General features: G+C 46.1%; 2 protein-coding genes across 3 annotated transcripts; one reads left to right on the top strand and one right to left on the bottom strand.

Moving 5' to 3' along the window:
• On the top strand, positions 1-8,481 carry LOC311102270 (elongation factor G, mitochondrial). Its single transcript, XM_084143554.1, has 18 exons — positions 1-211; positions 376-528; positions 749-881; positions 1,067-1,271; positions 1,366-1,482; positions 1,629-1,779; positions 1,918-2,072; positions 2,240-2,324; positions 2,471-2,608; positions 2,869-2,970; positions 3,114-3,170; positions 3,290-3,427; positions 3,635-3,717; positions 6,542-6,704; positions 7,078-7,222; positions 7,358-7,518; positions 7,641-7,694; positions 7,903-8,481. The coding sequence occupies exons 1-18, from the start codon at positions 137-139 to the stop codon at positions 8,032-8,034; spliced, it is 2,247 nt and encodes a 748-aa protein (XP_083999680.1). The 5' UTR covers positions 1-136; the 3' UTR covers positions 8,035-8,481.
• On the bottom strand, positions 3,785-8,946 carry LOC311102271 (latexin-like). 2 transcript variants are annotated; one of them, XM_084143555.1, is made up of 7 exons: positions 8,779-8,946; positions 5,782-5,946; positions 5,470-5,532; positions 5,031-5,205; positions 4,736-4,872; positions 4,350-4,412; positions 3,785-4,262 (listed from the first exon to the last, which is right to left on the bottom strand). In XM_084143555.1, exons 1-7 carry the CDS (start codon positions 8,929-8,931, stop codon positions 4,143-4,145), a joined length of 876 nt encoding a protein of 291 aa, XP_083999681.1. In that variant the 5' UTR covers positions 8,932-8,946; the 3' UTR covers positions 3,785-4,142. The 2 variants fall into 2 exon arrangements, with proteins under 2 accessions (XP_083999681.1, XP_083999682.1); XM_084143556.1 differs by lacking the exon at positions 8,779-8,946 and adding an exon at positions 6,221-6,289.
• Positions 8,947-9,476: the final 530 nt, after the last annotated feature.

Raw genomic sequence — 9,476 nt, 5'->3', positions numbered from 1 at the left:
GACTTCAGACTTGCCGTAGTCCAGGAAGTAATGTTTCACAACGAACCGGCGTGCGGTGCCGTGACTTTCACGGGTTGACTGACATCCAGTGGGGGGTTGTGTAAACGGAGCTAAACCCGTCCTGTCCACCACCAAAATGCGACTTCTAAAAGCAGGGCTAACCTTAGGTCAAATACATTTAAGGAAACCGGGAACACTAACATTCAAAAAGGTAAGAAAAAAAGACCACAAGATGTTGAGAATAGCACAGGTGAGAAGGGATGGAAATGGACACACTAGTTAGCTAACCACTGGCTGTCCTGTCTTGCGTTGTATAACGTTAACTAATAATAGAAAGCTTATCTGAAAGCTGTCTGTTTTTTATTTTATTTATAGGTATTGATGAACAGTTCTCGGTCGTGCTCCTCTGGTATCGTTCCCAATGAAAGAATCCGCAACATCGGAATCTCGGCGCACATCGACTCGGGGAAGACCACACTCACCGAGCGCGTCCTCTTCTACACGGGCAGAATAGCAGAGATCCATGAGGTGAGTTAATCATGATCATAAACTGGCTCTGATATATTGAAGTGTGTGTGTGTGTGTGTGTGTGTGTGTGTGTGTGTGTGTGTGTGTGTGTGTGTGTGTGTGTGTGTGTCTCCCTCCCTCTAAAACGCCTGCCTGCGTTTTAGAGGGAGGGAGACAGACTAAAACTATTGTGTTTATTTTAATGTACTGTATACACACTGTGGTTCCTCTAACCCTATAGGTAAAGGGAAAGGATGGAGTCGGGGCCACCATGGACTCGATGGAGCTGGAGAGGCAGAGAGGCATCACCATCCAGTCAGCTGCCACATACACCGTCTATAAGGATTACAACATCAACATCATCGACACCCCAGGTATGGAGGTACCTGGCAGAAAGATTTGCGTTAGTGGCAACAGATCTTATGACCAGGTTCTTTTTTTGACGGATATACCATAAATCACAGTCACAGATCGATACTAGTGTACCCAACAGCTGATGAACTTAGGATGTATTTTTGCTTTTAACTTTAACCCCAGTTTCCTCCTCTGTCCTGTCCAGGCCATGTAGACTTCACCATCGAGGTGGAGCGAGCCCTGCGTGTTTTGGACGGGGCGATCCTGGTCCTATGTGCGGTTGGAGGGGTCCAGTGCCAGACCCTGACCGTCAACAGACAGATGAAACGCTACAATGTTCCCTTCCTCACCTTCATCAACAAGCTGGACCGCATGGGAGCCAACCCCAACCGCGCCCTGCAGGCCATGAGGTCAGCAGATATAGATACTGAAGAGTAGACAGATAGACTAATCTGGTTTTTCATTAGCTCTGTGTTCTGACTCCTCCTGTGTTCTCTCTTTCAGGACCAAGCTGAACCACAACGCAGCCTTTGTGAACATCCCCATCGGTCTGGAGGGGAACATGAAGGGCATCATAGACCTCATAGAGGAGCGCAGCATGTACTTCGAGGGCCCATTCGGGTAAGAGAATGGAGAATGTGTGATCATGGCAGGGATTTAGAGATTACTTACATTACTATTCAGATCTGAAATATTTCCATAGCTGGAAACCTTCTTACTGGAAGAAAAAAATATTTAAAAAATGACATCCTCTGTGCTTCCTGCAGACAGAATATCCGGTTGGATGAGATCCCGGCAGAGTTCCGTGTGGAGGCTGCAGACAGGAGACAGGAGCTGGTGGAGTGTGTGGCTAACGCTGACGAGACACTGGGAGAGATGTTTCTGGAGGAGAGGATCCCCACCTTGCCAGAACTCAAGGTGTGTGTGACTGTTCATTATGTCTTGGGATATCGCAACAAATTCTGTAATTTGATCTTCTGCATCAGTCATATTTTCTGCTATGACCTGTGAACTCTGCCCCCTGGGCCCTGACCTCTCCCGTCTCTCCTCCCACAGGCAGCCATACGCAGGGCCACAGTGCAGCGCCTCTTCAGCCCCGTGCTGGTGGGAACTGCCCTGAAGAACAAAGGGGTCCAGCCACTATTGAACGCAGTGCTGGATTATCTGCCCAACCCCACAGAGGTCAACAACTATGCCCTCTTCAACGATGAGTGAGTATGACCTATGTGCCTAGATGGTTACACCATTCAATATGACACAGCCGTCTTTTAATGAATTGATATGCCAATATCAGGACAGAGTATAGGCTCGGGGACAAACTTGAACAATGTCAATGGAAGATCTCACCACTGTGCTTGTGTTGTTTCCTCTGTGTCAGAGAGTCCAGTGACAGCAATAAGATCCTGATGGATCCCACCAGAGACGCCTCGCAGCCCTTCGTTGGCCTGGCCTTCAAACTGGAGGTGAGCACAGCACACAAACACTGTGTAGCAAACCATCTTCTCTTCAACAAGTAATCTTGCACATTTACTGTATAAACTTTTGTTGTATGATAAACTATATAGGGATTGTAGATGTATTTATCTCTCTCCCCCTTACACTGTTCTAGGCAGGTCGGTTTGGTCAGCTGACGTACGTGCGTGTGTACCAGGGCTGTCTGAAGAAGACTGAGTACATCATCAACACACGCACAGGCAAGAAGGTCCGCGTGCAGAGGCTAGTGCGTCTCCATGCTGACCAGATGGAGGTGAGAACCAGGAAGTGAATGTAAATGGAATAAACTGACAGTTTCAGTACTATGAAAAGCACAGCACTGTGTGATGTTCCCCATTTGGTTTTTTGTTTGTTTCTACGACATAGCACAATGACCCTGATTCCCCAACTGGACTTACCCTAGTGATAACATCTCATGATTACAAACAACTTTATCTATACATTTGTAGAACTGAAACAATCTTATTTTCGTGCTATCATAAATTGTGTCCCTCCCTCCCTCCGGTTGGTCAGGATGTGGAGGAGGTGTATGCAGGAGACATCTGTGCCCTATTTGGGATCGACTGTGCCAGCGGAGACACCTTCACCTCCCGGACCAGCGCCAACCTCTCCATGGTACATGCCTATGGCCATTGTCCAGACTAGATAAACAACCAGTCAGCACTCACTAACGTGTATTTAAAGATGCAATCTGTTGTGCACTGCCTGTGTGCATAATGTTATGACCTTGAGCTTCATTCAACATGTTTCTCCCACAGGAGTCCATCCACATACCAGAGGCTGTCATCTCCATGTCTATGAAGCCGTCCAACAAGGTGGGCCCTCTCATATTCTATGTAGTATGAGGAGTCTAAATGACTATATAAGACTTGATACTATTTCAGTAGAGAATATAAACATGTATGACCTCATCCTCCCTCTTCCTGTGGATCAGAATGACATGGATAAGTTCTCTAAAGGCATCAACCGCTTCACCAGAGAAGACCCCACGTTCAGGGTCCACTTTGACACAGAAAGCAAGGAGACTATCATCTCTGGTATGGGAGAGCTGCACCTGGAGATCTACTCACAGGTACTAGTCTAGTGCTCTGCTCTCCGGAGATCTGAAGATCCTTCTGTCTGCAACGTTTTCGTGTTTTGGCTTCATCTTATTTTTACAGTGTCCTAAGTTGTCTTGAAGGCTAATGGAATGTATTAGAGTTCCAAACATCTAGAATCTTTAATGGCATTTCGGTGCAGTAAATCAAGCTGACCTTACTTTCTCGCTGTCTTTCTGTAGAGGATGGAGAGGGAGTATAACTGCCCCTGTGTGATGGGAAAGCCCAAGGTAGCCTTCAGGGAGAGCGTGACCAGTGCGGTACCGTAAGTACCACTCCTAACACACACACACACACGGCAATGATGTCCAACTGAACCACTCTCAGAAGCATTACATTGTATACAGTGATGGCTTTATTGGACCCCTTCACATCATCAATAGAGTATATTAACAAAAGGTTTTTACAAACACATTGTTATATCTTACCAAGAGTCTTACAAGCTGACACAGTCAAAGCAGTGCATTGGCATAGCTGCAGTAAGGCCATTGACATGTGCCCTATCCTCTCCTCTGAAGCAGTAGTGGTGAAGGTAAACATAATTACTAAAGCTAAGACAAGTGTGATGTGTAAAGCTCAGCTTTTCAAAATCAGGTAGAAAATGGCTTTACCCTTTCATTCAAGTCCTAAGAAAGATGTGCTATACTCTTCTCTGTAGTACTTGTGTAAGTATTTCTCTGTGTGTGTATCTCAGTTGGTGGTGTTCGGAGGAGCCTCACAGTGGTTGCACTTTGGCTGCAGCTCAGTCTGCAGGACTTTAACTCCCTGTTCTGGGGACCAGGTGAATAGCAGCTTCCAGTGGATGATCTCCTGCACGTACACACAAGAATGTACCTTTATAATAATAAACATGACGTCTGAGTTATGTTAAGACAGATGGCAGAATGTTTTCGTTACCTGGGAAATCATTTCATGCAGCAGGACATGGTAGTTGAACCTCAGCTGGTCATTCTCAGTCTCCTGTTGAGGGACAGACAGAACCAGGGACCATGTGTGTGAGAAGGACGGATTGAAAGTGTGTGGGTGGGGAGTTAGGTGTCAATTTGGAATTGGGCAGATATCTCCATGGTTACACTGAGGTTCTTCTCAAGTTACTGTCCGACTACATCGCAGACCAGATCATACCACGCCTGGATAGGTATTTAACATATCAGCTAACCACATATGATATAGCAATCTGGTGCCCGACTGCACAGTTGATGACGTAGCACGCAACCATTGGTTGATGCAACGCCTGCGCATCTAGTCGGGCAGGCACTCGACGTCTCTCTTTTGCTGCTCACCAACTGTGTGAAGTTGGCCACCTGGGCCATGTTGTACAGCGTGCTCTCATTGGACTCCCTCAGCATGATAAAACTGGAGGCCACGCCCGCCAGTTGCCAGAAGGGTTTCATGCTGGTCTCCATGTGACCGTAGCTGTCTGTCAAAGAAACATCACGGTCAGAAGAGAGATGGGGTCAGTTAGACCACAAAAGGGACCACAGTCTGAACAAAGAGATGGTGATTTCAGTGGACATGTTTGGACATTATACCATGGCTGACTGAGTTGTGTGTGTGTATTTATAGCTCTCTATCTACCTGGTATATTGTTTCCTGACACCAGGTTATTGCTGGCTCTGTGTTGCTGGTAGAAGGCCTCTTCCTGAGCCGTGGTGTTACTTTGAAGCAGTCCCTCACAGGAGGCCTGGACCTGGGGAGCACTCTGCCCTTCTCCCCCTGGAAAGAGGAGCTCCGCAGAGCACTGCCCCGAAACCTTTATAGGGAGAGGAAAGGGTGAGGGTTGAGGTGGGGAGGAGAAAGTGAAAATATGAAAGGAGAGTTGGGGAAAGGAAAGTAGCGGTATGTTAGGGGAAGATACGGGAGAGGAAAAATAAGAGAAGGAAAATAGGTTGTTGCTCTAACACAGGCGTATTTATCACCATGGCAGTGTAGCCATGGTTACTGAACACACCTTGTATTTATTCATACAGCTGTTCTGTGCGATAGTGAGTCATTGAGAATGTGAATCGGATCTTACGTTACTGATCATCTCCTGCATGGTAAGCTCCAGTTGATACTTCCTCCCCATCTCTGCCACATCCTGACAGTCAGGGAGAGAGAGCAGAAATGAACCACTTAAGACAAGTGTAAGTAAACAGAACTATGTTCCATAAAGCCGTCGCCCCCTCACAAGCCCCCACCGTATGCATTATTGAGAATTGACTTTTTATCCGCACAGACCTCCCATATCCATCCCCTTCAAGGATCTTTCCTTCCTTGCCTTGTAATATTAACTGCCCCCGCCCAACACACTCCCCAAAGTGTGCTGATCCTCTATCTCCACTCTTACCTCTGCGCTGCCGCTATGTACTTTGCTGAGAAAGATCCACCTGTAGGGTGAGCCGTAGCGGGTGTTCAGGTAGTGTTGGACCACCGTGGCTGCCCGACGGGCAGGGTAGTGATTTGGGTTCAGCATGCCAGTCGTCATCACTTTCTCCAACACCTCGCTTTCCCCCTAATCCGCCGGAGAGAAGAGGAATGAGAGCAAACAGGGGGAATGAGTGAGAGAGAAAAGAGGGCGGTGAGGACAGGTAGGGAGAGTCCGTCTGCTCTGATGGGACTTTGACCTCTGTGTGTGCGGGGGCAGGGTGGAGGAAGTAGTGTCCTGCCCTAGTTCTAGATAAGGAGAAAGGGAGAGAATAGAGACATTTAGTGAGTAAGGGGAGGGTAGAAGTGTCAGAGGGAGGAAACAGTGTTCTTGCCTGTGCCTGGAAAGTCTAACTACCTGCCTGTTGAGAGGCTGTTGCGGTTAGACACTCAGACAGCTGGAAGTGCAGCCACATGCAGGGGGAGAAACAACTTCCTGCTTCCGCCCAAGCCAGGAATTCAGTTAGGACTGCCCCTTTTTAAAGGGACAGGCCACACATTTCCCCTCTCCTCTCTTTACTGTAACATAAAAGCATGGCAAATGACCATACAGCTACTTTGTCTATGTTAATGTGAGTATTGATTGTTTCGGTATTGAACTATGGCAGTTCTTTACCTAGCAATGCTTTAATGAAAATTCTCTGAATGAGTTACTGATGTTGGCTATGTGCATGTCTCTGCAGGTTTGACTTCACCCATAAGAAGCAGTCTGGTGGTTCTGGGCAGTACGGTAAAGTGATAGGAGTTCTTGAGCCTTTGGACCAAGAAAACTACACAAAAGTGGAGTTTGAAGACCAGACTGTCGGAACCAACATCCCTAAACAGTTTGTGCCGGCTGTTGAGAAGGTATGCATGCCTGGCTGTAGTCTGAAAAACACATAGGCCTTTGAGTAAGTGTAATTACGATTTTAAAAATCCTGTATCTTATTCAGATAGAAATTCTAGTAGACCTCTTATCTCATACCCCAAGGGTGGACCTGAGGGCCACATCGGGATTTCAAAATTCAACAAAGGACTGCACATATTTTTATTTTGACCGATTAGTTTGTCAAAATCAATTTGTGGGCTACAAAAAGTGCATTAATTTGAAAATATATAGGTCCATTATAATGTCTATATATTTTTTTTTCTCAAACACCCCGTTGGCCGGATTGAACGGGCCTGCGGGTCGTAGTTTGCCCACGTCACTCTTTCTCCATCTCCTCCCTCTCTCCTGCAGGGATTCAGAGAGGCCTGTGAGAAAGGCCCTCTGACTGGTCACAAGATCTCAGGCGTCAAGTTCCTATTGGAAGACGGAGCACATCACATGGTGGACTCGAATGAGATCTCCTTCATCCGTGCAGGGGAGGGCGCTCTTAAACAAGGTGGGTGTCAACTAACCAGAATACACCCCCCATTGTTCTCGCATATTTTTTCTCTCTGTATAACTTTTCCGTGCTTCTCAGCTTTTTGACAAACCTACTGATTGTCTCCTTCCATCCATGTCCCTCTCTTGGTAGCCATGGAGAAGGCCAACGTTGCCGTGCTGGAGCCAATCATGTCAGTAGAAATTGTGGCGCCCGATGAGTTCCAAGGGACAGTCATAGCCGGGGTCAACCGTCGCCATGGCGTTATCAGTGGGCAGGATGGGGCGGAGGGCTACTTTACGTTGTATGCTGATGTGAGTGCAGCTCTGTCCTATTCATACTTCCTATGCCTTTTTCTTTCTGCAAAGACAGGATAGGTTAAATGTCTGTCCATTCACTGTGTATTTGATGGTTAATCTCCATTTCCTCTACCCAGATTCCACTGAATGACATGTTTGGTTACGCCACAGAGCTCCGGTCCTGTACAGAGGTAAGGCACTGGCTGCTCTAGTCGGATGTCAAGACGTCAATTAGTCATTAAAAAAAAGTCCAGGATATCAAGCCATACATTTTCAATGATATTGAATTGAGTTTGCGTTTGCTCATTTTTTCTGTTAATTTCTTTGGACCAAAGTAATTTCTCAGTCCATGATCCTTTCTAGAGAACTGATGTGTGGGGATATGTGTGTTGTGTCCAGGGGAAAGGAGAGTACACCATGGAGTACAGCAGATACCAGCCCTGTCTGCCAGGCACTCAGGAGGAGCTCATCAACAAATACCTGGAGTCAACGGGACAGCTGCCTGCCAAGAAGGGGAAGTGGAAGAACTGAGCGTGAACAACACACACAATCACTGAATTAAACACATTACAGTACTGCAATGGAATGCTCGACAAACACACACAAACATACAGTGCTCAATCAACTGTAAACATACTGGGCTCTGCCTTACCAAGGTGGGTGTATTATATCGTATGTGCATTCAAAATGCTACAAATGATCAGACAGAGATGACCAAGTGAATTCCCTTGATTCACCCCCTCGTTTTTCCCCACACTGTCCTAAAGTATCTATTTATTACTGACTTTATTTCCATTCGGCCTCTTCTCTCCAGCAAACAGCCTTGTCCCACAGCCTAGCAGTTTTTATGACGACTTGAGGCAAGCTCAAAGTTTGGACTTAAACTTGGGCATGTATATTAACTGGTTTTGTACTATGTACAGCATATGTTGTAATGATGATTAAATAAGATTGATATAATACATCATTTCACCAGGCTGACATTGTCCCTTCCTTTACTTAGCAGATGGTTATGTGGTTGATGTGTTAATTTTAGGTTGCCTGAATTTGATCTAATCTGGATTCGACAGGAAAGCACAACTCTTTTGTGAAATACTATCTAATGTACATCACAGCAAGAAGCTGGACAAAGTTAAGTCAAAGCAGTATTTTCATGCAAAACAAACTGGAGACTCGTTCTCCATGTTATGTAGGCCTATACAGCAAGTCTCCTGAATCTATGCTGACGTAACTCTTCTCTGAGTAGAGGATTGTAGGGGTTTGTAGCTCACTCACCTCTGTAGTGGTCTGTGTGTCCTCGCCCAGAGGAACACTGTTTGGGTGTTGATCGGACCCCACTGGTGGTCCTGACCCAGTTCTGACGGTCACGGTCGGGTTCCCCTGGACCACGATCAGAACAACCAGAACGATAAGCAGCGTCCAGCCCATACTCCACACTGTAAGATCTGAGAACAGAAAACTAATGCCAAAGAGGATTGTGGTCCTAAGGAATGCAAGCTGAGTGTGAATAGGCATCCAGTTCAGGGTTATGTAAGAGATGGTGGATATGGAGTGAGAGGAAACTAACACTGTCCAAACCTAGCTGCCTGTTCTGTTTTCTTGGTCTTTATCTAAACAAACTGCTCTTCTGCCATTCTGGTCTCAAATGTAGGCCTACACACTTTACACTGAGTAGAGCAGTCCTCCAGAAAAGTTATTTATTTAAAGGAGTGCCTTCAACGTGATATTCCACACTGAGGTCGCAATAACGCTGAAATTGTGAAAATGATAATGCCCTTTTAATGTAAAAGCTTTTTGAAGAAAAAACTCCTGGGGCCTCATTTATCAACTATTCTAAAACACTACTTAAACGGAATTTAGAATATTCGTACGCATAGGAAAAAGTGATTTATCTAACAATCCTACGAGCGTCATAAGCACACCAGTAGGAGATAACCATTGATAAATACCAATCGTTCTCAGCGCTCGTGCAC

Source organism: Coregonus lavaretus (assembly GCF_964263955.1).
Source record: "Coregonus lavaretus genome assembly, chromosome: 26".
NCBI classification, from domain to species: domain Eukaryota; kingdom Metazoa; phylum Chordata; class Actinopteri; order Salmoniformes; family Salmonidae; genus Coregonus; species Coregonus lavaretus.
Note: the sequence above shows the minus strand (reverse complement) of the source record. Positions and strands in the feature narration are given on the sequence as shown.

Bases quoted from the DNA above. Each gene is read 5' to 3' on its own strand.
- LOC311102270 (XM_084143554.1), top strand. From the start codon at position 137: ATGCGACTTCTAAAAGCAGGGCTAACCTTAGGTCAAATACATTTAAGG. The intron at 2,325-2,470 runs GTGAGCACAGCA...ACACTGTTCTAG, and splicing joins GCCTGGCCTTCAAACTGGAG to GCAGGTCGGTTTGGTCAGCT. The intron at 7,695-7,902 runs GTAAGGCACTGG...TGTTGTGTCCAG, and splicing joins AGCTCCGGTCCTGTACAGAG to GGGAAAGGAGAGTACACCAT.
- LOC311102271 (XM_084143555.1), bottom strand. From the start codon at position 8,931: ATGGGCTGGACGCTGCTTATCGTTCTGGTTGTTCTGATCGTGGTCCAG. The intron at 5,947-8,778 runs GTGAGTGAGCTA...CCGGCGGATTAG, and splicing joins ACACACAGACCACTACAGAG to GGGGAAAGCGAGGTGTTGGA. The intron at 4,263-4,349 runs GTAACGAAAACA...GTGTACGTGCAG, and splicing joins TGCATGAAATGATTTCCCAG to GAGATCATCCACTGGAAGCT.